Genomic DNA, 27,557 nt, shown 5'->3' with positions numbered 1-27,557 from the left:
GTTAATTATTATTGTTTGTCTCTTCTAGTCAAATAGACACAGTGCTGAGGAATTCCACATGTAAAACAAACGAAGGACCTTTGCATTCAAGATTTTCTGAAAAAAATTAAAAACAATCTAATCCATATATCAACATAGCACAGTTCAATACTGATGGGGTTCAGGGCAGATTACCCCAAAATATGCTACTCTGGCATATTGACTATTTTGAATTAAAGTTGCTTAAGAAATAGCCCCTAGAAAAGGAACACTCCGACCGTCCTTTGCCTAAAATCAGGAAATAAATTCCCCCATGTGAAAGGTGTCCTCCTGGAGGGTAGAAGGCATCCTGACTACCACAGATATGAACTCAGGGTGGAGAAGCCGTATAAAGAAATACTGTTAGGGGCACCTGGGTGGCTCAGTCAGTTGAGCAGCCGACTTCGGCTCAGGTCACGATCTCGCAGTCCGTGAGTTCGAGCCCCGCGTTGGGCTCTGTGCTGACAGCTCAGAGCCTGGAGCCTGTTTCAGATTCTGTGTCTCCCTCTCTCTGACCCTCCCCCGTTCATGCTCTGTCTCTCTCTGTCTCAAAAATAAATAAGCATTAAAAAATATTTTTTTTAAAAAAAGAAATCCTGTTATTTCATTAACTTGCTACACCAAGCTCAAACTTCTTTGTCTTATCAGCACTTCACAAATTGTTTCTTTGTCTAAAAGGTATAAAAGCTGCCTGCTTTGGTCAGTTCTTTGAGTTTTATATCCTTCTGAGCACATACAAAAGTAAAATTTGTTTTTTGTTTTTTCTCTTGTTAACCTGTCTTGTGTCAACTTAATTATGAGACCAGCCAAAAAAACTTGAAAGTGCAGAAAGGAGACGTTTTCCTCTCTTGAGGTGCTGACTCATTTGGTCAGAGATAGTCTGGAACGATGTTAGTAGACAGCAATCTCACTCTTGAGAGGTAGAGAGGAGGATTGCTTTAGGATATTCCCGAAGGATGTTTGCTCCAGAAGAAAAATGTGTTACAGAAACACTATAGCTAACAACTTCCCTAATGTGGAGATAGAAATAGACATCCAAATCCAGGAGGCACTGAGAACTCCCATCAAAATCAACAAAAGCCAGGCAACACAGACACATTTCATTGTCAAATTTGCAAAACACAGAGATAAGGAAAGAATCCTGAAAGTTGCAAGGGAAAAGCAATCCCTAACCCACAAGGGAAGACAAATAAGGTTAACAGCACACCTCTCCAAAGGGAGTGGCATGATATATTCAGTGTGCGGAATGGGAAAAATATGCAGCCAAGAAGACTTTATCCAGAAAAGCCAAGAAGACTTTATCCAGAAAAGCCAAGAAGACTTTATCCAGAAAAGCCAAGAAGACTTTATCCAGAAAAGCCAAGAAGACTTTATCCAGAAAAGCCAAGAAGACTTTATCCAGAAAAGCCAAGAAGACTTTATCCAGAAAAGCCAAGAAGACTTTATCCAGAAAAGCCAAGAAGACTTTATCCAGAAAAGCCAAGAAGACTTTATCCAGAAAAGCCAAGAAGACTTTATCCAGAAAATGCTTTATCCATTCCAGCTATTGTAGTTGGGGGAAAAAAAAAACCCAGAAAATCTATCCAGGATGGAAGGAAAGATAGAGTTTGCCAGACAAAAACTAAGGGAGTTCATGACCCCTAAGCCAGCTCTGTAAGAAATATTAAAGGGGACTCTTTGAGCAGGAAAGACAAAACCAAAAACAATGATTAGAAAGAAAATCTCCAGAAACAATGACTTTACAGGTAATACAATGGCATTAAATTCATATCTATCAATAATCACTCTGAATGTAAATGGGCTAAATGCTCCAGTCAAAAGAAACACTATAGCAGTAATTCTCAAATTTGAATGTGAATCAGAATCTCTTCCTGGAGGGCTTATTAAAACAAAGGCTGCTGGGGCCCACAAAGTTTCTAGTTCAGAAGGTCAGGGGTGGAGCCCAGGAATCTACATTTCCAGTAAGTCTCTAGGTGATGCTGATGCTACTGGTCCAGGGACACCACTTTGAACAGTCTCTGGAAAGATAGATTAGTATGAGGCAGGAACAAGAAACAGAAAAGTTTGCTTCCAGTTTCTTTCAGTTTCAGTGGTTCACAGGTTAATGTTCATAAAACAGAATTTTATTCATACTTATAATTTGCTCAAAAATTTCACTTTTTATAGTCTTCTAAATAGTCACAACAATTAACTGGGCACTGAAAATCATTAGCAGTGTCCCTAACCTTTCACCTAAGTTCTTGACATACTAGTCCATTTAGTGGCTGCCAAAGAAATTTCTAAGCTTTTATGCTTTACATATCCATCTTATTTGTTATCCTTTGGATGTATTCCTCTCCTCACCATTATTTTTCCCTTCCAAACTCCAACCCCCTCTTGAAGACTCAACTAAATTCATTTTCCTTCATTACATTTTCTCAGTTAAAGTGATAGCTTCTCACTTACTACATATTTATTTGTACTTTGTCGATTGTATTGTGCAAAACGTTTCATTCCTACCTATTGTAGTTAGGGGAAAAAAAACCTAAATACTTATGTAGCATTTATTTTGTGGCAGGTTTTCAAATCCTCGGATCCACCCTATGAGACAGATATTATTATATCCATTTTACAGACAATTTACTTCTCTATAGTTCATTTTACTTTAAATTTAAGTTACATGATATCAAACATGTGATTTAAATAAATTTGTGTTCCCCCAGAGTACCCATCACAGTGCCTTGCAAATAATAATGTTTATTAAAATAATTGCTGCATTTAAGATAGTTTCCTTGGGGTTCCTATAAACCAGTGATGATGAAATATTCATATATTTGAGCAGGTTAGTTCTACAGGCTTCTCTGTGAGCTCAATTCTGATTACTAGGAATGACAAATTGATGTGAGGGTACAAAGACCTGCTTGTCTGTCCTCAGTGCAGAACAACTCCAAAGGGTCCATTGAGTCCAGAACTCCCATGGAATGGGCTGAAGCCTTTGCTGAGATTGCATTGGAGTTCAACTTCCCCTTTTACCCAGTTCTGCTTCTTTTACTCTCAGGTGTTGACCTCAGGGGCTTTCCCCAGTAAACTTCCTGCATACGTTCCATGATTCCAGAATCACTTTCCTGTAAAACCCAAATGAAGACAAAAGGAAAATGGACAGATGAGATTTATTAACTTTTACTTTTTTAGAGACAACATTTTAGAGTGGAAATTAAACATGCTTTCTAATCAGAGACATTGGAGTTTTTTAGGTATCATCTCAGGGAAGTTCCTTTATCTCTCGGAGCCTGTTTTCTCATCTTGGAAGAGTGATTTTACTGGAGGTTGAAGACCATCCTACCGCAGTACTTGACAAAACACAGGCGCTCTGTACAGCGAGGCGTATACGTGGGTAATGGTGAATCACTAGAAGGCTAAATATCTGGAGCACATTTTCTGAACCACCCCCAGATGTGCTTTTTATTAATTGTGTTGTAATACTATGGCTTGATTTGTATTAAAGCTTCCACTTAAGGAAGCCACATGAATTCCAAGTTACTCAGTGTTCCAGGAGTGAGAGATTCCCTCAGTTGTGGGAGTAGGAGCAGTTTTTACAGCATGAGAGACTGGGATTTACAAATCTTCATCTCAGACAATGACAGTTACGTAACATCCCCGATTCCTGTTTCGCAGTGGCTTCCAAGCCCGAGAGCCTGGCTCTGTGTTGTCACAATATTGGTGTTGACCTGCTCAGTTTTGCTGTTCTTCCTTGACCCAGTTTTCTCCTTCCATTATCTGATTTAATTGTTATGGCCTTGGCATTTTATTATAAAGCACCATTTTAGAAAGTGTTGGGGTAAGCATATATTGATGTCCAAGATTCTGATCTTGAATCTTTCCCACAGTAAATGCAATCTGCATTTCTGTGAACTGATCAATCTTTCCCAATAATCTCTGTCCATGATTCACCTTTGTGTTTCATTTACAGCCACTTCAGCTTGAACTCTATATTCAGCTATCATCCCTGAGGCGAGCACCAACCCCAAACACCTGCTACTGTGTATTTAGTACTTATTATGTACTAAGCGTTATATTAAATACTTTACAAAGGGCGGTCTCTGGACCAGAAGCGTCAGCATCCCTGGGAAACTTGTCAGAAGCTCAAATTCAGGGGTGCCTGGGTGGCTCAGTCGGTTGAGCACCTGACTTCCACTCGGGTCATGATCTCGCAGTTTGTGGGTTCCAGTCCCATATTGGGCTCCGGGTGGGGCCTGCTTCAGATTCTCTGTCCCCCTCTCTTCCTGCCTCTGTCCCGCTTGCACTTGCTTTCTCAAAAATAAATAGACCTTAAAAAAAACCCTCAAATTTCTGAGACTCATCTAAGATAGAGAAAAATCACTAACTCTAGAGGTGAGGCTTAGCACTCTGTGTTTTGACAAGTCCCCCCAGGTGCCACTGCAGAATGCTCTAGTTTGAGAACCACTGCTCCACCAGTATTATAGCATCTTATTATAGAGGCCTAAAACTGAAAGGAAAACAGTCTTACCCCCATTTTACAGTTGAGGAGACTAAGACTAAGAGAGTCTTACTTTGTTGATGATTAAACTTAGGTCAGCCACGCTGCACACCGTGTTTCTGGTCTTTGAATTTTACTAGGAGAGTAACAAATAAAAATGCTGATTGTCTTCCTTATCATAAATGTATATATTTTAACCCTGAGGCAGGTTCCCACCTGGTAGGATTCCCTGGTGATCGTTCTTCCCATCTTTTGTGGATTCACCATGTCATCCTTGTTAAAACTTGTTCCAAATATTCTCTACTTTTTCTAGCTCACAATGCTGTTTCTTCAGTAGAAGCCCTCATCTGTGTTTTCCTAGAGATCCAGGGACAAAATAATGAAAGGCTTTCTTACATTCTGCCATTCCACTTTAGAATCTCAGTACATCTTCTTGTTCCTGTTCCTATGTTCTTTCTCCTAAGGAACAGGTGACCCTTTTCTCTGCTAAGATTGATTACCTGCACTCTTGGTTCACTAGTTGTGTTTTTCTTTTCAGTTCTTGCTCAATCAATTCTCACCTTCTCTCACCTGCAACTTCTCTCCCACACATTTGGCCCCTTAACCTCATCAACAAGGTATGTTGGGACTTTGCTTTTTCTAAAGAGGAACAACCTTCCTCAATCCTGCTACCAGCCCTCTGCCCACCCCCCCCCCAACCCCGTCTCCCTTTTTAATCTTCAGTTGTCAACTTTCTTTAAAAAAATAATCTAAGATTGTTTTTTAATTCCTTTGCCACTCATAATAGTGATACCTTGTTGGTTTAACAGGACCGTTGAAGGTAATCAATTAACTTGTTAAAACCAGATCCTACCCCCCCCCCCCAACAACCCAAACAAATCCAAAACCTTCCTCAGTGACAGTAGTGTTTTCCCTTTAATACCTCTACCCCATTTGTTATTTGTTATCAGCCCCATCTCTGTAACAAAACTTTTCCCCAACTTGGATTTCATGACATGGAAATAACCGAGCCCATTGAGCCATCTGTTCCCATCTTTTTGGTTGTGATTTGGTGTCTCTTATTATTTCTATCAAATCATTATGAACATTTTTAGAGACTCCTATGTGTCAGGTTAGTGCAAAAAAATTTAAATGAGAAAACAGTACACTGTCTTAATTCACAAAACGGTTTTATGCAGATGGTGCTATTATCCATGTTTTATGGATGCTGGGGAACAGGAAGAGACATAGTGCTAAGCTTCTGTCCTAAGGACTTTGTGTTTCTTTCTCTATTCAACCTCACTAACCTTATATTCTCCAACAACTTAACTATACATGCCCAGTGCTCTAGAAAATGAAAGCGAACACAAGCTCTAACCCAGAATCTATTTCCCCAGAGCAGGGCTTCTATTCCCGACTGTGTAAACATTCCCACCTGAACATCTTCCCCCAAACCTCTGACTAAAAACGTCTGAAGAAAACTCATTACCTGATACCCTTTCCCCAATAAACATAAAAATAAAATCCACCGACTGTACCCAACCAACCTTCTTGATTTCTCAATTCTTAATGGTGTCACCTATTTCTAATACTCCAGGCACAAAACCATAGAGATAGGTTTTTTCCATTTTTTTTAGTTTATTTATTTATTTTGAGAGAGAGCGAGCATGCACAGAAGCAAGGGAGAGGCAGAGAGAGAGAGGGAGAAAGGGAATCCCAATCAGCTTCCTTGCCGTCAACATGGAGCCCGACTTGGGGCTTGAACTCACAAACCGTGAGATCATGACCTGAGCTGAAATGAAGAGTCCGATGCTCACCCGACTGAGCCACCCAGATGCCCCAAAGCCTTAGAGATACCTTGGACAAATCTCTCTCCTCCACATCGTTGCGATATACTGTTAATTATGTCTCCTTTCAAAGGTCTCCTTTCCTACCTTTGTTCATATCTTTGTTCATACCTTTACGATCTCGTACCTGTGGCTTTGACTGCCTCCCAAGTGCTTTTACAACTCTACTACTTTTCTGCTCCTAGGTCATCCCATTAACTTGTTTTAGCAAATCTTCTTGCTGTATTTCTTAGCATGGTGGTCCTCAGCTCAGCACTTCTCAAGTGAAGTACAGTCTGCTCAAGGTAGCAGTCCTAGAACCTGCCAATCTTCCAAGCTCTTTCCTTATCTTCTTCCATGCAGTGTATGTTTCGGGCCAAGGGATCCACTGCTCCCCATACTTTTCTGCCCTTACTCTTTCGTCTTAACGGTACTTCCTTTTTAATTCTTGCCTGATGGAATCCTATCATAGTTGAAGGTTTTTCTAGAATGACTTTCCTTCTCTTTGCTTCTGTGAAGTTTCTCCAGGCCTCACTGCCTTTTGAGCTCGCTGCAGTATTGTGTTTGGTAGTCTCTCGTGGGACCATAGACTACCTAATATGGTGCTTCTTGGTATATTGTCAAATTGTTCTTGCAAAGCAGGAATGGTGTCTGACTCTGTTCACCCCAGGAAAGGCCTTTACCACGATAAAGACGTGTTAACACTTGATGAACTGGAATGGTAGCATGAATGTTTAAATCCAGATGAAAACACGTCAAGAGAGAGTATCAAACCAAACTAACATAGGCTAAGTCGAAACCACATATTTTTTCGGTGCATTTACTGTATTTCTCTTTTTATTTCCTTATTCTTGGCATTTGCATTTCTTGGTTTTCTTTATCCATTAGCTTGAAAAATGATTTAACTACTTGATAATGCATACTTGAATGGTGCCGTTCTCTGCTAAAGTCAACAACTAGCTCAGAGGATGAACAGTCTACTCTTTTGAGGATGTTACTTAGCATTTACTTTCTAAATGTCTGTGAATTTGTGGGGAAGTCACTGTTGATTATTTTTTAGAGCTACTCTTGAAAACACACAGCAGATTACCATTATTATATACACTTTCCTCAACATTAGTATTCCTAATAATTTTATCAATAGTGGATTATTAATGACAGTGATGACAGCATTGTACATGTGGGGCATTTTATACTTGTGCACTCAGTTCACATTTCTAAGTTATTTGGCCTACACAGCATGCTGAAACCCCACAAAAGACACTGTCCCAGGGACATGTTATTTCAGATCATGGTACAGATAGCTAGTGGCTCAGCTGGTACTAGAAAGTGAGTTTATATTGTTTGTGTTTTGCCCACCTCCAGCCAGCACCTGAGGGACAATACGTGCTTTCAGAGACTACTGCCCACTGGGTAATGTGGTACTTGGATAAGCATCCTCTATCACACCATTAAACAAGCAGAGACTCTCAGGCCCCACTCCAAGCCTATTGGAACAGAATCTGAACTCTAACCTGATTTCCTCGATGATTCCTGTGCACGGCAAAATTTGAGAAACACCTCTTCACCTCCTAAGAAAGCACAATGGAGGATATGTTTTCATCCCCAGGGTATTGTAGTGCGTGCGTGTGTGTGTGTGTGTGTGTGTGTGTGTGTGTGTGTGTGTGTGAGAGAGAGAGAGAGAGAGAGAGAGGAGAGAAGAGTGAGAAGGGGGGGATAGAGGGAGGGGGAAGGGAGGGAAGGAGAGAGGGAGGGGTGAGAAACAGAAGGGGGAGAGATGGAGGTATCAGGTGAGAGAAGAAAAATCCCAGTAGGACCTGGGTCCCTCAAGAGGGGGGAACATGGGTTTTGTGGAGGTGGAATTTCCCCTCATACTTACAGTAGCTTCACCCTATCACTTTGCATCTGCAATCTGAGATTGGAGGTTCACCGTTAAAAAAAAAGAAAAAAAAAGAGGGGTGTGGAGGTGGGGGTGGGGCTGTTTTCAGGTAGACCTGTATGCAACCCGGGAAGATAAAGGACCTAAGCACAAAAGGAAAGCCCCTTTCCCGAGCCTCCTGAAGCAGCTCACTTGAGCTCATTTCTAATACCCATAGTTTCTGGATGCATTCCTGTCGCTCGCATTTCCCCTTAACACCCAGGATCCACTCACTCCATGAAAGCTAGTTCCTCTCCCCTCGGTTTCTTTCTCTCCGCTCAGCCTTCTCTCCCTTCCCTGGCACCCCCGGGCCGGCCCCTCCCTCCGCTCCAGCTCGCACCTCTCCCCAGCTGGGTGCACCTGAGGCTGGCGCGGGCTCGGGACGCGTGCAGAGCACGGCGGGCGCGGCGGAGGCAGAGGCGCGCCGACAGCCACCTCCAGCCAGCGCCCGAGGGACCACACGAGCGGCGCTCCGGGGACTATTCTCCGCGGCAGCCGCTCACGCCTCGTGGTGACTCTCACCACCGAAGCTGCAGACCGGCCCTTGTGCGCCCCCGGGGCCAGCCAGCCCGGGCGGCCGCTCCTCCTGATGCCGGGGCCGGGGCGCAGGGCGGCCGCCGGCAGGAGGATGAAGGGCTCGGCGGGAGGAAGGAGAGAAAAACTGCTGGGGGCGCCGAAAGCTCAGTCCAGCCGCGGTAAGTTGAGCGCAAAAGAGGTGTCTCCGTGCGGGTGGCGGAGTTGGCTGCGGTGCCGGGGTTGCGCCCCCGGGCGCGGTGAGGCGTACGGAATGGGCATTCGCATAGTCCGCACCCGGGACGTCCCCCTGTCCCCTCGAACCCCACACCATCAGTCTGCTCCCTTGTCTCTTCCGCTCGGCGCCCAGCAGAGATGTGAGGCAGTGGGGGGCCGGAGTGTAGAGCGCAGAGCTTGAGGGTCTCTAGGCACCACGCGCTGACGGGGACCAAGGGGCAGAGGAAGCAGCGGCAGGGGGCGACAGGGTCAGCCAGGCTCCGGCTGGAGTCGAGGGCTGGGCCACCGAGGACGGACTCCCTGCCGCCTGTCTCCTATTGGGTGTGTGTGGGGCGCGCTCCCTCCTCGGGAAACCAGGCGAAGTTGTTGGGATAAGAAAGCACAGCGGGCTAGCTTCGTGATTGTCTTTTCTTTTCATTTTCTTCCTTCTAATTCGTCCTTTTTTCTTTCTTCCTTTCCTGCCTTTTTTGTTTCTTTTCAAGATCTCTCCTGCGGATGTACAAGATTTGAGGGCAGTGGGGATGCCACCCAGTTACAGGAAGCCTTCCTCCAGGGGAATAATTTTAACATTTCGGGTGGGGTTGGGAGGTTAAGGGTAAATCAGTGCCCCTGGATCTGATTGCCTTCCTGGTCCAGGGGATTGAGTTGGAGGAGAGAGTACGGGGTCTGCGTGCCTTTTGACTTCTTGCGTTTAGGGAGAAGTTTTATTGTGCGTGCAAATTGGGGTCAGAGGAAACCTGCGGGGCGCAACACACTGTCGACCCTTGTGAAATGCCCAATGTCCTGTCTGCCCCCCTTACAGTTCAGACTTCTCTGCATCACATATTTATGGGGACGATGTTTGTGTCTGCTTCAGCCTGAGCTGCAGCTAAAGTAGCAAGGAATGCGATGTTCTTGGGTGTTATGAGCATCTCCAAATTCTGGAAGCTTGAACTGACTTGCAAGACTACTTTCTGTTCTGTAGGTGTAACTAGGGACCCTCGAGCTGGTGCTTTTTGCTGACATTCCTGTGGCGCTTTCTGGGGATGTCCTAGGGAAATGTCTTTCTCTTCTCTTGAGGCTGTTTGCTACTTGTCTGTTAAAAGCGATTTTCATGTCCATTCAGTTCTGGTTCACCACGTTCCCTGAAACCACTGGGAAAGGTTTATCTCCTTCTGGGTTTTCCTGTCACCCTTGCTCCGTACTGGGTAATTTAGTCACTATCCTCTGGTCCGGAAACATGAAAGGCAAATATGGGTCATTTCAAATTATGTTGATGGATGCAGCACAGTGTGTCTGGGGGTTGCTGCAATGTCTTCGCATTTCCTTCCAGATGTTCCTCAGAAATTAACTGGAGTGCTCTATCCATGGAGCTCAACCATAGACTAGGGTAATGGGTAAGCATCTTGAGTTAATGTATTATCTTAGATTTCAGTAAGTGAGGTGCTAGAAGCTATGTGTGTTAGGAGAAAGAAACCTGAGCCAAAATATAGGACGTCTGGACTGCTTTGCTTTGTTACAGAGTGGCTGAAGGAACTTGGGGTCATTTGACAAGAACAAGAACAACTGTAATAATGACGCCTAACATTTTTTTCCCCATTCACAGCACACTAAGCACTGTACGAATGCCCTTACAGCTCCTTTAAATATATAACAACCCCAGGAAGGCAACATCTTTACTTCTCCATTTTGTGGATAAGGAAAAAGGAGCCTTAGAGATGTAAAATTTGGAAAAGTTCCAGAGTTAGTGTTTTAGAACCCAAGATTGCTGGACTTCAAAGTTGATTCCTCCAATCATTACTCAACCTTGTTGAACCTCATTTGAAAAGTGGGAGGACTATCTGAGTTCTAAACCCCATGAAAAATTAGTACCACATCATAGATTGATTCATGTACAACTATTTCAAATGTTTAACAGAAACGTCCAACTCAGACTTCAAATCAAATGAAAAATGTGTCACATTTATGTCATTTTGCTTGCCATCTGTAGAGAGGGCTAAGTGCTGAGGTCTTGGTGTTCCCCTTGACAGTGTTTCTTCTTTGAGCCCCTTTACTGTAAATCAGTAGTAGTATTGTATAGCCTTTCTCTTAACAATCTGTGATTTATAACATTAAATATACCTGATGCTAGCATCACATTTGTATGACTCTCTAGAGTTATCCTGAGGTCTACCTGGACACTCTCATAGTTTAGCCAGCTTATAATTAATGCTCAGATCCTAACAGGATGTTGAATTTCTATTAAGAGATACATGCAGCTTGTTTGAAAATTTCCTTTTTATTTTCAGCAGTATTTTCAAAACAATTACACCCCCTGCTGTGATTTGCTATTTACTAGGTGCATCAAAAGTTCAGTAATGAAAAATGTTTGTAATTCAACAAAACATAGTGTCTCATCTACAATAACAACTTTGGCTAAAAGACTCACATCCAATTTAGGGCTTATTTTATCTGAAATTTAATTAAGATGTTGCATTTGTTACTGCAAAATGTATGCAGGTAGTTGAGGACACATCTTCCATTATTTTCTTGTAATCTCCAACTATAAATTCATTACTGATGAGTTCTTCAGATAATTTGTTGTGTGCTGTCTAAAGATTTTGAGGTTTTAAAACAAAGAACGAAAGCAGCAAATAGATCGTATTTGTTGTATTTCTTCATAAGCTGTAATTATGCATATCTGGGGAATAGTGATGTATTTTAAGTCACAGCTCTGATTTGCCTGCACATGAATGGAATGATCAGATAAAAGTATGTAAGTCCGTTGGGATACTAATGATATTCATATCCCAGATGGGGGAACAACTTTGGAAATAGAGAATCTTTGACAAGTTATCTTACTAGGTTTCATCACACTTGCATAGTATCTTATTGTTTGTTGTCAAATAAAAGGACATTTCTCTGTTACAGTAAACTAAGTTATTCCTTTGATTTCTTTGTTTTAGGGTTAAATTGTGTTTTCTAGTAGTAACGTAATGTTGCATAAAATTAACGTTTGTGTCCTTTCAAATATTTGAAGTCTTAAAAAAATCATACTTTGTGTACTGTAAGTAATCCATTTCTGAATACATTCACAGGAATATAAAAATAGTACAGTAGTAACTTGCCTTGAGGTTTTGTTTGTTTTTTTAGAAGTAGATAATGAGGTTGTTACAGTGGTTAACATATTTAACCTTGGTAACAAAGTATTGAAATTGTAAATATGAATTTTTGAACTGCAAAATATTTTATGATGAGTCTTATAAGTGGGTTAACCTTATAATCACATGAACATCTGTTAGGTGTTTGACAATTTTTTTTGTTTCATATTTGCACAATAGGATTTTGTGCTATTATTTTGTGCTAATAGTTTATGTGCTATTATTTGGTGATTTGAACAACCAGATTTCTGGAAAATGATTTAAGCTCTATAAGCATCTGAGTCATATTGGTGTCACAGAGCAAAGAAACTGATATTGGGGAAGGAGTTTTAATTTTGAATGTTGCAAGGGCTTAGAGCTCAACGTAGATGACACTCCTTGGTTTTTTGACAAGCCTCTAAAGAGAGATTTTGAATAAAATAAAGCCTGTGGGTTGAACATTAAGCAAGCACTTGAGTAGGCTCTTTGGAAACCTAGATCAGCTCAAATGGAATTATGTGCCTCAAATTTGGTGTAATTAATTTGAACAAGTAATTAACAAACACATTTGAGATCCTTAAAAAAACTCCAGTATGTTAAAAATGCATTAATTTACATAATCTACGGCTTGCTAAGATTGGCAATAACTCCTGTTTGTGGATTGACCCATCCTTAACTTTAAAAATAAAGTTCAATGAGAAAGAACTTTAAGGAAACCGAGAAGCAGAGATGAATCAGATTTCTTCACAAAGTCTTTATCGCATTTGAAATGTGATGGTAATCAAATCCAGGTAATTCTGTACCACTTTTAGTATTTTGCAGAGACTGAGAATGGGATTCAAAGAGTATCTTTTTCCTAACCTACTGATGTACGGTAGAGAATACTAGAACACAGTTTTAGAGTGACGATAGAGTGCTCTAGGCCATTTAATGATTTTATTACTTTGTAGTGTCATCCAACCATGTGTTTCATTTTTTGCCTTATTTGAAACACAAAGTGGCAGTCCACTCTGATCTCGAATTATATGTACCAAAGCTGGCAAACATACAGCATTTCTAAACTGGTCTCTTAAGTCAGAGATTTGCAGTAAAGGAGAGTTCTTAACTTTGCCTCTATGTAATTATGTAGCCCGTCTTCTGGCACACAGTACTAATCTTGGCATATCTTGATTACCCATTAGACCTATCTGTCTCCATGAGAACAACAAATACTATTACAGGGCAGCGTTAAGGAGGTCCATTTGCGGATTTAACTAAGGTTTCCTATAACACGGGGTCAGGCATCCTCTGTTAATTTTATTCTGGTCTTGTGATGGGTCCTTGTTTATATATCTAAAGAGTTAATCGCGGCTGTTTTTATAATTTATTATTAGACAATTATTAGAGATTTCTTTCTTCTTTAACAATCTCTCATCTACCCCCAATTGAAATGAAAGACATAATAATGAAATATGTCTATAGTATCTTTATTTGACTTTTACTTAAACAAAGAAATGCACTTGAAACTCCAGAAGGCATCCTGAAAACTCTAGATTTTAAAACTATTTTGTTGAGAAGAACTTCCAGTAGTTAGTCTCAGTGTACCAAATCTATCCAGATCACCTAGAATTTGAAGAATATAGGCACTGGATTGAGCTCTCAAGTGGATGCAAGTGTTTCATTCATAGTAAAATTTGGCATTAAAGTTACAGAGACAAAATAGTCTTTTAACATGATGTAGCCTTTAAGAAAGTGCACTCAAGAACTGGAACACCTTAGTTTGAATCCTTGCTCTGTTCCTTACAAGCTGTGAGAATTTAGAGGCTCCTGGGTGGCTCAGTTGGTGAATTGTCCGACCTAAGCTCAGGTCATGATCTCACGTTTCCTGAGTTTGAGCCCCACATTGGGCTCTGTGCTACCAGCTTGGAGCCTGGAGCCTGTTTCAGACTCTGTGTCTCCCTCTCTCTCTCTCTCTGCCCCCTCCACCTCTCTCTCTCTCTCTCTCTCTCTCTCTCCCCCCCCCGTCTCTCCTTCAAAAATAAACATTAAAAAATTTAAAAATGTGAGAATTTAGTCAACTTATTGTACGTTTCTTTGCTTTAGCTGTAACATGGTGATACTAAGTGATTGATTGAATTTCATGGGTTGATTGATCACCATCAAGTATTAGTTTTCTATAGTTACTCAACCAGATTGCCACAAATGTGGTGGCTTCAAACAACAGAAATGAATTCTCTCACAATTCTGAAGGTCATAAATCTGGAATCAGTATCACTGGACTGAAATCGAGGTCTCAGCAAGGCTGTGTACTCTCTGGAGGCTCTAGGGGGGAGTCTGTACCTTGCCTCTTGCAACTTCTGGTGGCCATTGGCATTCCTTGGTTTGTGGTCACATCACTTCTGTCTCTGCCTTTGTCTTCCCATTGCCTTCTCCTCTGTGACTCTAATTTCCATCTGCTTTTCTCTTCTAAGGACATTTGTGATTGCATTTAGGGCCTATCCTGATAATCCAGAATAATTTCTTATTTTAAGATCCTTGACTTAATCCTACCTGCAATGACTCTTTTCCCAAAGAAGATGAAATTTACAGGTTCCAGGGATTGGGGTCTTGAGACCTGGAGTGGGAATGTTGGAGGGTTGTCTGTACATTACTTGGCCTATTATAATCATCATCCTCATATTTTTGTACTGTGCTAGATGTATGAAAAGATAGCAGAACCAATATAACTAAATTATGGAAAATGTAGAAAGTATCAGAAAATTCATATATTTTAAAGCACATTTTCCTAACTTATGTTCAAATTTTGACCAGATTTTTTGATCAGAGACTTCAGGGCAATTAATTATTTTCTGTTCGCTTTAACATAATGCAGTCAGTAAATATCTGATGAGTAGTTACTATGTGCTTACAGAATATTGGTCCTGGGGATATCAAAGTTGACAGGAAAAGAAAGACCCTGAGCTCATGGAGCGTTTAGTGTATGAAAAATAGCTAGACAACTACTACAATTTATTTTATTTATGTATTTTACAAATTTTTTTTATGTTTATTTATTTTTGAGACAGAGAGAGACAGAGGATGAATGGGGGAGGGTCAGAGAGAGAGGGAGACACAAAATCTGAAACAGGCTCCAGGCTCTGAGCTGTCAACACAGAGCCCGACATAGGGCTCGAACTCACGGACCACGAGATCATGACCTGAGCCAAAGTCGGACGCCTAACCGACTGAGCCACCCAGGTGCCCCAACAGCTACTACATTTTAAATAGTACTTTGATAGAATACAATTAGCTCTTTATGTTTAATTCACAATTTTAGGAGCAAAGAAATACCATTAAACACAGTTTAGAGATAAGGAACTAAGCTAGGAAATATGCATATACATAGCTAAGATGGGACAATTTTTGAACTGTCTTCCTTCTGCTTACACTATATGTGCCATAAAATAAAATGAAAAGTCAGGAACAAATTTAACAAAATAAATAAAAGTAAAATTTTTGAAATACAAACAGAATTTGTCAACCACATAATTTAATTAACTAGAAATATCAACTCATAAGATATTATGGTTAATTGGACTTGGGTTTAGCTGAAAAGTTAAAAGCTTCTCTTTCAGAATTGTTATATTTTCCTTTTTTTTTTCTAGAGGGTATTAGTTGATTTTCCGACTTTGGTGAATAGACACTATTTACTTACTTATTCTTTAACTTTTTACAGAAAATGATCCGAATAAAATACATAAAACATGAAAGTTATCATCTTAAGCATTTGTAAGGGTACAGTTCAGTGGCATTAAATACATTCCTATAGTTTTGCATCCTTCATCACCGCACATATCCAGAACTCTTCTTGCAAAACTAAAACTCTATCCCCTTTAAACAATAACTCCACATTTCCCTCTCCCTATTACCTAGCAACCATCTTTCTACTTACTGTCTGTATGATTTTGACTACTGTAAGTACCTCCTGTAAGTGGAATCAGAGAATAATTGTCTTTTTGTAACTGGCTTATTTTACTCAGCATAATGTCGTCAAGGTTCATCCATGTAGAGTAGCATATATTAGAGTATTTCCTTCCTGTTGTATGTATAAATGACATTTTGTTTATCCATGCTTCTATCAATGGGCACTTGGGTTGCTTCTGCATTTTGCCTTTTGGGCATAATGCTGCTGTGAACATGGCTGTAAAAACATCTCTTCCAGGCTGCTTTTAATCCTTTAGGAACATACCCAGAAGCAGAATTGCTGGATCATATAGCGATTCTGTTTGTAATTTTTTGAGGAGTTGCCATAGTGTTGTTTTTTTTTTTTTTTTTCTCGTGGCTGTACCATTTTACATTCCCAGTGCACAAGAGTTCCAATTTCTCTGATCCTTGCCAAAACTCATTTTCTGGTTCATTCGTTCACCTCCTTCCCTCCCTCCCTGCATTCCTTTCATTGTTGTTGTTTTAATGGTAGCCAATTTAGTAGATACGAGATGGTATCTCACTGTAGTTTTTTTTTTTTAATTGTTTTTAATGTTTATTTTTGAGAGAGAGAGAGAGAGAGAGAGAGAGGGAATGCACACCCGTGCACATGGGGGCGGGGTGGAGAGAAAGGGAGACATAGAACCCAAAGCAGGCTCCAGGCTCTGAGCTGTCAGCACAGAGCCCTACATGGGGCTCAAACTCACGAAATGTGAGATCATGACCTGAGCCAAAGTCCGACACTCAACCAACTGAGCCATCCAGGTGACCCTCACTGTAGTTTTTATTTGCATTTCCCTAATGATTAGTGTATTAAATATCTTTTTGTGTGCTTATTCATCATTTGTATATCTTCTTTGGGGAAAAGTCTATTTGAGTCCTTTGCTCATTTTTGGGTTAGATTGCTTGTTTTGCTGCTGTTGTTGTTGAGTCTTAGGAATTCACTATATATTTTGGTTAGTCCCTTATTTGGTATATGATTTGCAAGTTTTTCCCATTCTGTGGTTTGCCTTTTAATTCTGTTGGTAATGTTTTTTAGATGTACAGATTAAAAAATTTTTCACAGTCCACTTTGTTCATTTTTTTCTTTTGTTCCCTGGGCCTTTAATGGCATATCTAAGCAAACAATGTCTCTTCTTTACCTTTTTGGTAACGAGTTTGAGAAGTTTTTTTTTTTTTTTTTTAACCTTTTATTTATTTTTGAGACGGGGAGAGACAGAGCATGAACAGGGGAGGGTCAGAGAGAGGGAGACACAGAATCCGAAACAGGCTCCAGGCTCTGAGCCGTCAGCACAGAGCCCAACGCGGGGCTCAAACTCACGGACTGTGAGATCATGACCTGAGCCGAAGTCGGCCGCTTAACCGACTGAGCCACCGAGGCGCCCCTAGTTTGAGAAGTTTTAAAAACAATGTGGGGTGCCTGGGTGGCTCAGTTGGTTAAGGGTCTGACTCCTAATTTTGGCTCAGGTCATGATCTTGTGGTTCATGAGTTTGAGCTCTGCACAGAGCCTGCTTGGGATTCTCTCTCTCCCTCTCTCTCTGCCCCTATTCTGCTCATTGTCTCTTTCTCTCTTTCTCCAAATAGATAAATAACCTTAAAAAAAAACAATGTAAAATATCACTAAATTAAATCTACAAAATAAGAGACTAGGATGAGAAGAAATAAACTGTAATTGCAGACTAAAATATCAATAATCTCACATATGTAATGTTGACCAACAAAGGCCAGCAAGCCCCAAAAGCCTGAGTCCATTCACACATGTTCAAAATTAAGTAAAACTAACTTACGAATACATCATAATTTCTGGAGGGGAAGGGGGCAACATGCTGAAATGTTCTGTTTTCTGATCTGAGTGTTGATTATGTGGGTTTATTCCCTTGCAAAAACTCAAGTTGTACCTATGATTTATGCACTTCTCTGTATTTCAATTACACTTAAGAAAGTTAAAAATCAATTGGTCAGGGGCGCCTGGGTGGCGCAGTCGGTTAAGCGTCCGACTTCAGCCAGGTCACGATCTCGTGGTCCGTGAGTTCGAGCCCCGCGTCAGGCTCTGGGCTGAGGGCTCAGAGCCTGGAGCCTGTTTCCGATTCTGTGTCTCCCTCTCTCTCTGCCCCTCCCCCGTTCATGCTCTGTCTCTCTCTGTCCCAAAAATAAATAAACGTTGAAAAAAAAAATTAAAAAAAAAAATCAGTTGGTCATTCAGAAGCACATGACAAAGAGAAATTTCCTTAGAAGTAGGAAAGATAGGAAAAGAAATGTGTTCTAAGGGTTTATCCACTTGGACGACTTGGTCTGTATATTTGGCCCTAAGGTTTTATTATTATTATTTTTTTCTTAGAATAAGTGAGCAGGGGAGAGGGACAAAGTGGGAAGAGAGAGCGGGGGGCGGGGGTTGGAGAGAGAGAGAGGCAGGGTGGGTGGGTGGGGGGTGGGAAGAGGAAGGGGAATCTTAATCAGGCTCCAAGCTCAGTGTGGAGCCTGTCATGCAGCTCTGTTCCATGACCCTGGGATGATGAACTGAGCTGAAATCAAGAGCCGGATACTCAACCAACTGAGCCACCCAGGGGTCCTTGGCCCTAAGCTTTTAAACAGCAATCACATCCGTGGGCACAGATATCATCAGAACAATGCTGTTCAAGAGAAAAACACCATTCCTAAGACTGAGACTGGAGGGAAGTTTTCCCATGATTCTTCATGAAAAGGGAACTGAATGATGCAGCGAATAACATCTTCTTGTTAATACAGCAGAGACTTTGATAGGAATCTTTCGTAAAAGTGAAGAGGAGTGTAGTTACTGGATGCTTTCTGGTTTGTCTTAACTTTAAACATTTCAAAGTTTCTAGCGGAACGGGAAGGCCATGTATTCCTTAGACCACGCTTTGTAAATTCACTTCCTTTAACGATACCTTTGGCCATGGTTGCATGGCAGTGAGTTTGAGCCCACTTAGACAAATTCATCGTGCTGATACTCCTTGTGATGAGTTAAAAACTGGAGTCAGCTTGACTCATTGGGGAAGCTGGGAAAATGGATACCTTCCAGGAATGAGAGGGGTAGCTCTGAGGTAAAAGCAGTGGGCAAGTTCATATTTGCTTAAATAATTAATAAGTAGGATGCAGTGAATTAATTTGATTTCCCTTGATAATTCTTCACAGTTCTTCACAAGTCTCTCCAGGCATCAATAATCTAGACAATGATAGCTATAATCCCACAGAGAATAATTCTTGTATGACAGGGACCATGTTGTATTAATCTTTCTACCTCTTGTGATGCTGGACAGTGCCTTGAACAAAGTAGGTATCCCCAAACATTGTTGAGTGAGTAAATGATTAAATTCTGCAATGTGGTAGACATAGAATTTGTAGAGGGTTGAAATAGTTATCAGAATCTTAAGATACTTTAAGAATTGCCTTAAAAACAGCCTCATAATCTATCAAATTTTTGATACACTGTGTCATTTGGTCTCTTCTGAGTAAAGTAGACATGGTTCAATTATTGGTTAATTAATGGCTTTTAGTGAGTTGAGTAAAGTTTTTTAGCGCCTCATAAAGAAAAGTTTGACCTTAAGAAATTGCTTTCAAAATACCATTTTTCCATTCCTATGGATTTTGGGTGAGCACTCTGTATTTATAGAAATTCCTTATTAATGAGTGGCATAACTCTTAATTATTTATTAATCATAAATTATGTCTAATCCCAATGTATACTTCCTTGACTCTTTGTAAATGAAAAACCAGAACAAGTTAACCTGAAGAGATGATACCAAAAATTTTAAAAGTTTTCTTTTTATTTAATTCATTTATTTATTTTACATATTTGACAGTGAGAGAGCACGAGCCAGGGAGAGGGGCAAGGGGAAAGAGAGAGAGGGAGAGAGAGAGGGGAAGAGAGACAGAGGGAGAGAGAGAAAGAGAATATTGCTGGGATCATGACCTGAGCTGAAATCAAGACTCAGATGCTCAACTGACTGAGCCACCCAGGCACTCCGAAACATGTTTTCTCTTTTTAGATCATAAATTAGAACATGATTTCTGAATTTAAATATTCAAAAGTTGAAGAGGAAGTCTTCAAAACTCTGAGGACATCAGAAGAAAGAAGTTCCTTCTTAAAAAATTGCCTTTAACAAAGTACAGGTTTCCCTAATTAGGATTTTTTAGCATGTGTAAGAATATTTGAGGAAAAACTAAATACTATTCAGGGTAGAAAAGGTTGCCATTGTGAATTACGGGATTCACATTGCTTTGTCCATTTAGAGCAAGCATTCTATTCCTATCAAGGCACACACTAAAATACAACAATGAAATAGTGTTTTATAGAATACTGAAATGACATCTGTAATTTCTCATTTGTTTCTTCCCACAAATTAGGTGGGTATGTGTTACCGTTACGACAGTTACATTTTTTTAAGATACATAAACAAAAGGTCAAGTGATTTGGCAAGGTTGAGTAACTGGTAGGTAGCAAAGTTGGATCATGAATTAACCTTGTCTGACTCAATGCCTGATGTTCTCTGTGCTACCCTGAATAGTTTCCTTTTCTTTCCACATATTCAGGGAAATAGCTTCTGTTAAGTCTATCATACATTGGAATGAATTACTTGGGACAATGATAGTCTATGACTGGAATGGAGATGAGAACAATCAATAAATGACAGTATTAAGGCAGTACTAATGAAACTTTAATTTGAAAATTGCTCCGAAATGTATTCCAAGATAGGTTTTATAACCATACTCAGATTTGATGTGAAGATAAACTAATTTTATGCAAATGCTAAAGTGACTTTAACAGTTATGTTATATACCTTGATGTGGTCCTTAAGGAAAATTGTCAGGACCATTAATAAGTTTCTAAATTGATTAGGCTAATTTGGTACTCCAAAAGGCATCTTCCTATAAATTAATGCTGCCTATTACATTCTGATTACAGCAAATTGCTTGCTTTCCATGCCCAACTTTGAAAGTTTCCAGTCTCTGCATTTTTGTGCTTTCCCAGTTGTTGACTTTCCATTTTGTCTTGCCACATCAGAACAATGAATCATCTTGTCCATTAGCTGAGTTTGGAAATTCTGTGTTATTCAATGAATTTGTTTTTACTCCATCCCTCTGATAATTTGAAACCTGGCAACTTAACTACTTTCCCAAATGTGTTTGTGATGCAACATCAACAAGTTTTGTTTTGAACAGCAAAAGACTGCAGTATTTTTTTTCCATCCTTATAACTCAAATGCAATATTTTGTAAAAAATGTTTTTACATTTACTTACTTTTGATAGAGAGCACAAGTGGGGGAGTGGCAGAGAGAGAAGGAGACAAAGAATCCGAAGCAGGCTCCAGGCTCCAAGCTGTCAGCACAGAACCCTACGTGGGGCTTGAACTCAGAAACCTTGAGATCATGACCTGACCTGAAGTCGGATGCTTAACTGACAGAGCCACCCAGGCGCCCCTCAAATGCAATATTTTAATAACTGACTGTGTGTTTCAGAATAATAAAAGGTTTAGGGTAATAATAGCTAGTGATCTCTAGAGGGGCAGCATAATCAAATAATATTAGAAGGCTCTCAATTTTTATAACCTGATGGAAACAGAAATGTGCCAACTGAGTGATCACCCTGATTATCAGAGTCTCAAAGGAATACACAGTTATTCGTTTTTATTTCATGATTTCATACTAAAGGAGAGCCAAAACGTTAAAGTCAGAGTGTTATTTCTTTGTTTCTAACACTTAAAGCATGAGGTGAACAGAGGGACACACAGTGAGACAACGTATGTCAACACAATGTGCCTCTCGTGCCCCCTACAGTGAACAGGGCTTACAAGGGCATTGGTATTTTTTTCCATTTTGAAAGAATGTTTAAGACTTCGTGTCATTGCTTTGTTATTAAAATAAACAGCATTGAATCTTGGAAGTTGGCTCTTAGAGAAGCGTCAGTGAAGTCTAGTAAAAATGATGGTAATAAATTACAGAACTTTGGTTGATTTCATAATGTGCATAGAGAATACAGTGAGGCATGTCCCTTAGGAAACTGCCAAGAACTGCACAATACTTATTGTGTCTGGAGCTGGAATCGTGGTGCTGATTCCATGAGTATGGCTGTGTGTGTATGGGAATATAATGTGTGTCCGCACACTAAAGTCATTTGGAAGTCATTGGGAGGTTAGTTTGAGGATGGCTTGGCGTATTTTTGTGGAAAATCATAAAAGTAGTTTGCTCTAAAAGAATAAAATTACCCAGGCATATGTTTTCAAGAAAGAAATCATGCTCTTCCAACAGTCTAGTAAAGGTTTATTTAGCTCTTGCTTTATTAGTTCCTGAAATTTTTCAGAAAATGAAACAAGTTGTAAGAGTTCAACTGTGACTACTTTCCAACATAACGTTGGAAGTGTCCCCAAAGAGGATCTTGTTAAAGCTAGTAAAGTGGCTGTGATTTTAACAGTCGCAGTAATCCCATCCTCATGTGTCATGTCGTTTGTGGCTTTTCTTTTGCCTTCCGTTCAAGTAAAGAAAGTGATCCCACAGACAATTTTGAGAACTTTCCTCTACCTGAAAAGTACCTTGTTTTTGAACCTTATGCTGCTTTTACTACATATACCTCATTCTCTTTTACAGCCCACTTAAAAAATTACGTGGCCAAGGAATAGAAGTGACATTATACATTCATTTGTTTACATATGGTTCATAACTAGTTTTCATACCAGTGAGAGATGCACTGTGTCCACAGGGCATCATTTCCTGTCATTTCTACTGGTACTCCCATTGTCATTTCAAGCTGAGTTCATCATTTTGCCTCTAAATTCAGCTCCACTTTTTCTTGGCTTGAGGTTTTGTTTTGTTTTGTTTTGTTTTTCAATACCAACACTGCTTTCCTCAGAGTTTAACTATTTCTGTACGTTAAAGCATTTTTTAATGTTTATTTATTTATCTATTTCTTTATTTTTTTTTTGAGAGAGAGAGAGAGAGAGAGAGAGAGAGCAAGTGTGAGCAGCAGACGGGCAGGGAGAGGGAGAGAGAGAGAATCCCAAGCAGGATCCATGCTGTCAGCACAGAGCCTGATGTGGGGCTTGCTTGACCTCATGAAACTGTGAGATCATGACCTTAGCTGAAATCAAGAGTTGGACACTTAACCGACTGAGCCACCAAGTGCCCCTCGCCGTGGCCATTTAAATCTACCATCATAAGGTAATTCTAGGTGGAGGCTGCAACTGATTCAACTAACAACATACATAGAGAAATACTATCATGCAAGTTCCAAGAGATTTTTCTGTCTTGCAGAATCCAATACCTCCTTGCAAATGAGCTGGTATTAGCCTTTTACTAGAAGGAAAAATAATATAGACAGCTTTTGCATTTTGCTCAAAATCGCTGGCCACACCTAGCCTGCTTGAGATTCTCTCTCTCTGCCTCTTCCCCACTCATGCTGTCTCTGTCTCTCTCCAAATAAATAAATAAACTTTAAAAAAAAAAAACAAAATGGCCACACTGAGAGAAGCATTATATAATGGCATTTTTATTTTGTTCGCAGTAAATAAGTCAGAATGGGCAAATAGAGTTGTAGAGGTTTTTATTTTTTATTTTTTTGTATAGGGAGTCAAAAGTATCCCACTTTTTGCTAGATGTCAAAAAGAGGTCCTCTGCTTCCATTTCCTGGGTTCTGGGCCTGGATGTGTAACCAGATGATTTGCAGGCTTATGATATTGGGTCATTAAATCATAGAGATGGTTCTCATAACTTTGGAGATGAGTATGTTGCCGTTTAAAATTTCACTTCCAACTGGACATTCTTTCTCGGTGCCACTCATTCTTCTAATGCTTAGTAGCTGCCTTCCTATAAAGGCTGTTCAAAAGTTTGTCCTGAATTTCAAATTCTTTATCCAATGCCTGCTCTTAAATTCAGAATATTTTCTGGTTTCTTTTTCTTAGATGAAATAAAGGTCATTAGAGTGGTACACCTTCACATTTTCCTTCTGTCATTACCAGTTACAGCTTCATTTATAACCATCCTGATTCACATCTCTGACCCAAGAGGATTGCTCTCCCAAGGCCCGATTACTTTTTTTATAATCCCACTTCCTCCTGGTACCTTTTAAACATTTCACCAGTTACTCATCGTCCTGCTTAAAACTTGGCTCTTTTTTTCCATCTGCTTGCCCTCCAGATCTGCTGTACTCTTCTTTCTTCAGGCTGCTGTCCCAAATCTCTCCATGGAATCATTGCCAAACTTTTAGAAAGGGCAGTCCCCATGCTTTTCTTTCATTGCTTTATCTCATTTTGTCATACTTCTGAGACACTTCTCTAGGGTTACGCATGAACTTTATGTCGAATCCAAAGGTCTCTTTTCAACATTACTTGGGCTTAAACATGCTAAAATATTTAACTCAGCAGACTGTCCTTATTATTCATTCACAAATACTGAGTGCCCAATACTGCATAAGGTACATAACCTGGGAATAGGGATAGGATTCAACATTTTATTTCCACGAATGTAAAGTTACCCAGGAAAGGAGGAAATAATTAATTGAAAACAGAGCATATACATTGCTTGTAGTGATTAGATGTGCTTACTAATCACTCACTTGGAAGGATTGTAATACTCCACACCCCTGAAATAAGGTTATGACCTATCGTTTGCTCTAGCCAAGAAAATGTGATTGGAAGTGATTTGTCACTTTTTGGCAGAAGACTTGAGAAGCTGGTGTGTGATTTGTTAGTTTCCTTTCCTCCGTCACAGAGATCAACACAAGTGTTTTAGCTGGTGGAGGCTTTGACAGTTCGTGACCCGGCGTGAGGGTTAATTTGCCGTGAAGGCCCTGCTGATCTGAGATGGACATGTGGTGTGAGCAAGAACTAAGTTCTTGTTTCTTTAAGTGACTAACATTTTAGAACTTTGTCACTGTCATTCAACCTAGCATATCCTGTCTGCCGTGAGGATTCACTGTAAGCGTTGTGAAAATAGAGCTGCACTTTCAGGCTTCTACTAGACTTTTCAAACTGTATGTCCCAGCATGACTCTAAATCCATCATATTAAAAATAAAATGTCTGAAAAAAATGAAAGCGATTGCTAAGCAATTAGTGACTTAATTTAATTGCCTTGCATCTATCTAGAAGGTAGTAGAGGGTCTATGAGAAAATCAATTCACATCCAACTGTATACATTTCGTAATGTACTTGTTATTGTAGCTCAGGGCTGCTCTGAAGTTTATATTTCCTTCTCTACAAACTTCTTGAAACTTAAAATCATTTCAAGTTCACTTAGAGATTTGGGGATAATGATATGCTTTGGTCTATTTTTCTTCCTATCTGAAAGCTTCATTGTGTCAAGGCTGGAAAAGTACTATGTAATTATGTGTGTGAACTTCTTGATAATTTCAGTGATGGAATTTTCTTTTTATGTGCAAATGCTTATTCCTGCACTTTTCATATAATTAATGTGCTCACAATTATATAGGACCTATTATAACTTGCTATCTCATTTCCTGTACATACTGCAGAGAGGGCGTTGTCTGGGTGGTAAATGTTTTGCTCACTTAATGGTAAACTCTGATTTTATTACCACCTTAACCTCTTCTTCTTGATATTTTATATCATCTTCTACTTTGTTTTAAATGTCTCACCGAAGACTTTACTTTGTAATATGTCCGATAATATATATAACTGAGGATAGCACTGAATGGACCAACCCAGAAATATCCCTTTAGAATGGACTTATCATTGATTTGTGCTCATATATATTATTGCTCTGTCTTCATCTCTTAAAAAATTCACCAATAACAATCCCTGTTCTGTTTATCTAATCTCACTTTGATACTTCAAAACGTATCTTTACATTTCTTTGAAAGCTTTGGTGTAAGGAAAATTAGTTGGGGCACAGAATTCCAGCATCAACAGCCTGCTAGCACCTGAATGAGACAGGAGTTTCTGTGGCCATGAGGAAGGGTATTATGATGTTTGCCTTCTTTTTGCCTCTTGTCTCTTTCCTTCTCTTAGGTTGACACTCCTTAGGTGCTGTTCAACCCCAATCACCCCATGTGAAAACACTTTCCTTAAGAAATAAAGGTGCTACTAAAAGAAAAGTCACATAAAGGTAACACTCAAAGTAGCAGCGTTTGTAAAATTTTACATTTCATGTGCATCAAAATATACTTCCTGTGGGATTTGTTGTTTCATGTGTGGACCATTTTATACATGCTCAGTAATAATAATGATGCAAAATAGAGTATCTGTGATATATAAACACAGATGCTTTGGTTAAATAGTATTTGCATGGTTTGGTCTGTTGGTTTCCACCTCCAGCTAGTCCGTGGGAACCAAAAGTAATTAAATCTCAAGCTGCTTAAAACATGTACACGGAGGGGCGCCTGGGTGGCTCAGTCGGTTGAGCGTCCGACTCCGGCTCAGGTCATGATCCCACGGTACGTTGAGTTCGAGCCCCGCGTCGGGCTCTGTGCTGACAGCTCAGAGCCTGGAGCCTGTTTCGGATTCTGTGTCTCCCTCTCTCTGACCTTCCCCTGTTCATGCTCTGTCTCTCTCTGTCTCAAAAATAAACGTTAAAAAAAAAAATGTACATGTGATCACACAATGTCCATGTATGCAGTAAGAGTTTTTACATTCTATGTATGTTTTACTATTCTATTTTTGTTGTTTACATTTCGTTCTTGGGAAAGGAATTGGAAGTATTTGCAACCTATATGCAGAAAAGAGAAATAATACTAAAAGGATAATGCAAGGAATTTACTGAGTTATGTATCTGTTTGTTGTAATACAACTTTTTATATTTCATAGCTTCTGTACTTAATGATTTGGAAATATACCGTTTGTAGCCTATAAGCTCTACCATTAAATTTGTGATATGGATGTATACTGTGTATGCTAATAACCCTTTATTTGTTTCTTAAGAACAAATGAATATTCTTTTCTTATACTTTACAGATGATTCGAAGTCCTTATATGTTTCAGTTTGCTTCATATTTGATCATGATATTCTTTGGAGTTAAAAAATTTTTTTTCATGGAAATTTTCTTTCTTTTTTTAATGGAAGATCTTTTTCTTCATCATCTTGCTAATGTCCCGCTTCTTCTAATTTCTTGGAATCAATTTAAGGATACTTCTTTAAGTTTTCCTAAATTCACTGCCTTCTTGGTTTCCATTGCTCTCTTAGCTGCCACTATGAGATTTCATTTCATTTTTGTATGCTCCCATTGTCTTGTATTTCATATATCCCATATTCCTGGATCATACTGGAATATATAACAAGGAAGTTATGTTAGAACGATGTGTGTGATATAAAATATTTCAGAGTCTTTACAAAAGAGTTTACAACAGGGGCGCCTGGGAGTCTCAGTCGGTTAAGCCTCCAACTCTTGGTTTTGGCTTATGTCATGATCTCACGGTTGGTGGGATTGAGCCCACATTGGCAGTACAGAGCCTGCTTGGGATTCTCTCTCCTCTTTTTCTGCCCCTCCCCTTGCATGCAGGCGGGTGTGTGCAAGCTCTCTGTCTAAATAAATAAATTAAACATTTAAAAAAAAGAAAAGAAGGGCTCCTGGGTGGCTCAGCT

General features: G+C 39.8%; 1 protein-coding gene and 1 long non-coding RNA gene across 2 annotated transcripts in view; one reads left to right on the top strand and one right to left on the bottom strand.

Moving 5' to 3' along the window:
• Positions 1-1,561: 1,561 nt before the first annotated feature.
• Positions 1,562-9,294, bottom strand: LOC128315314 (uncharacterized). Its single transcript, XR_008298018.1, has 3 exons — positions 8,180-9,294; positions 4,712-4,852; positions 1,562-3,122 (listed from the first exon to the last, which is right to left on the bottom strand). It is a non-coding gene; the product is annotated as an uncharacterized LOC128315314 (long non-coding RNA).
• Positions 8,327-27,557, top strand: part of ZNF385D (zinc finger protein 385D) — an 886,977-nt gene continuing 867,746 nt past the window's right edge. The window contains exon 1 of the mRNA XM_053221511.1: positions 8,327-8,913. Within this exon, the coding sequence (XP_053077486.1) occupies positions 8,808-8,913 (106 nt within the window). The 5' untranslated portion in view covers positions 8,327-8,807. The remainder of the gene's footprint in view (positions 8,914-27,557) is intronic.

This window comes from Acinonyx jubatus, chromosome C2 (genome assembly GCF_027475565.1).
Source record: "Acinonyx jubatus isolate Ajub_Pintada_27869175 chromosome C2, VMU_Ajub_asm_v1.0, whole genome shotgun sequence".
Lineage (NCBI taxonomy): Eukaryota > Metazoa > Chordata > Mammalia > Carnivora > Felidae > Acinonyx > Acinonyx jubatus.
The sequence above is the reverse complement of the archived record's forward strand: the minus strand, read 5'-3'. Positions and strand labels throughout refer to the sequence as shown.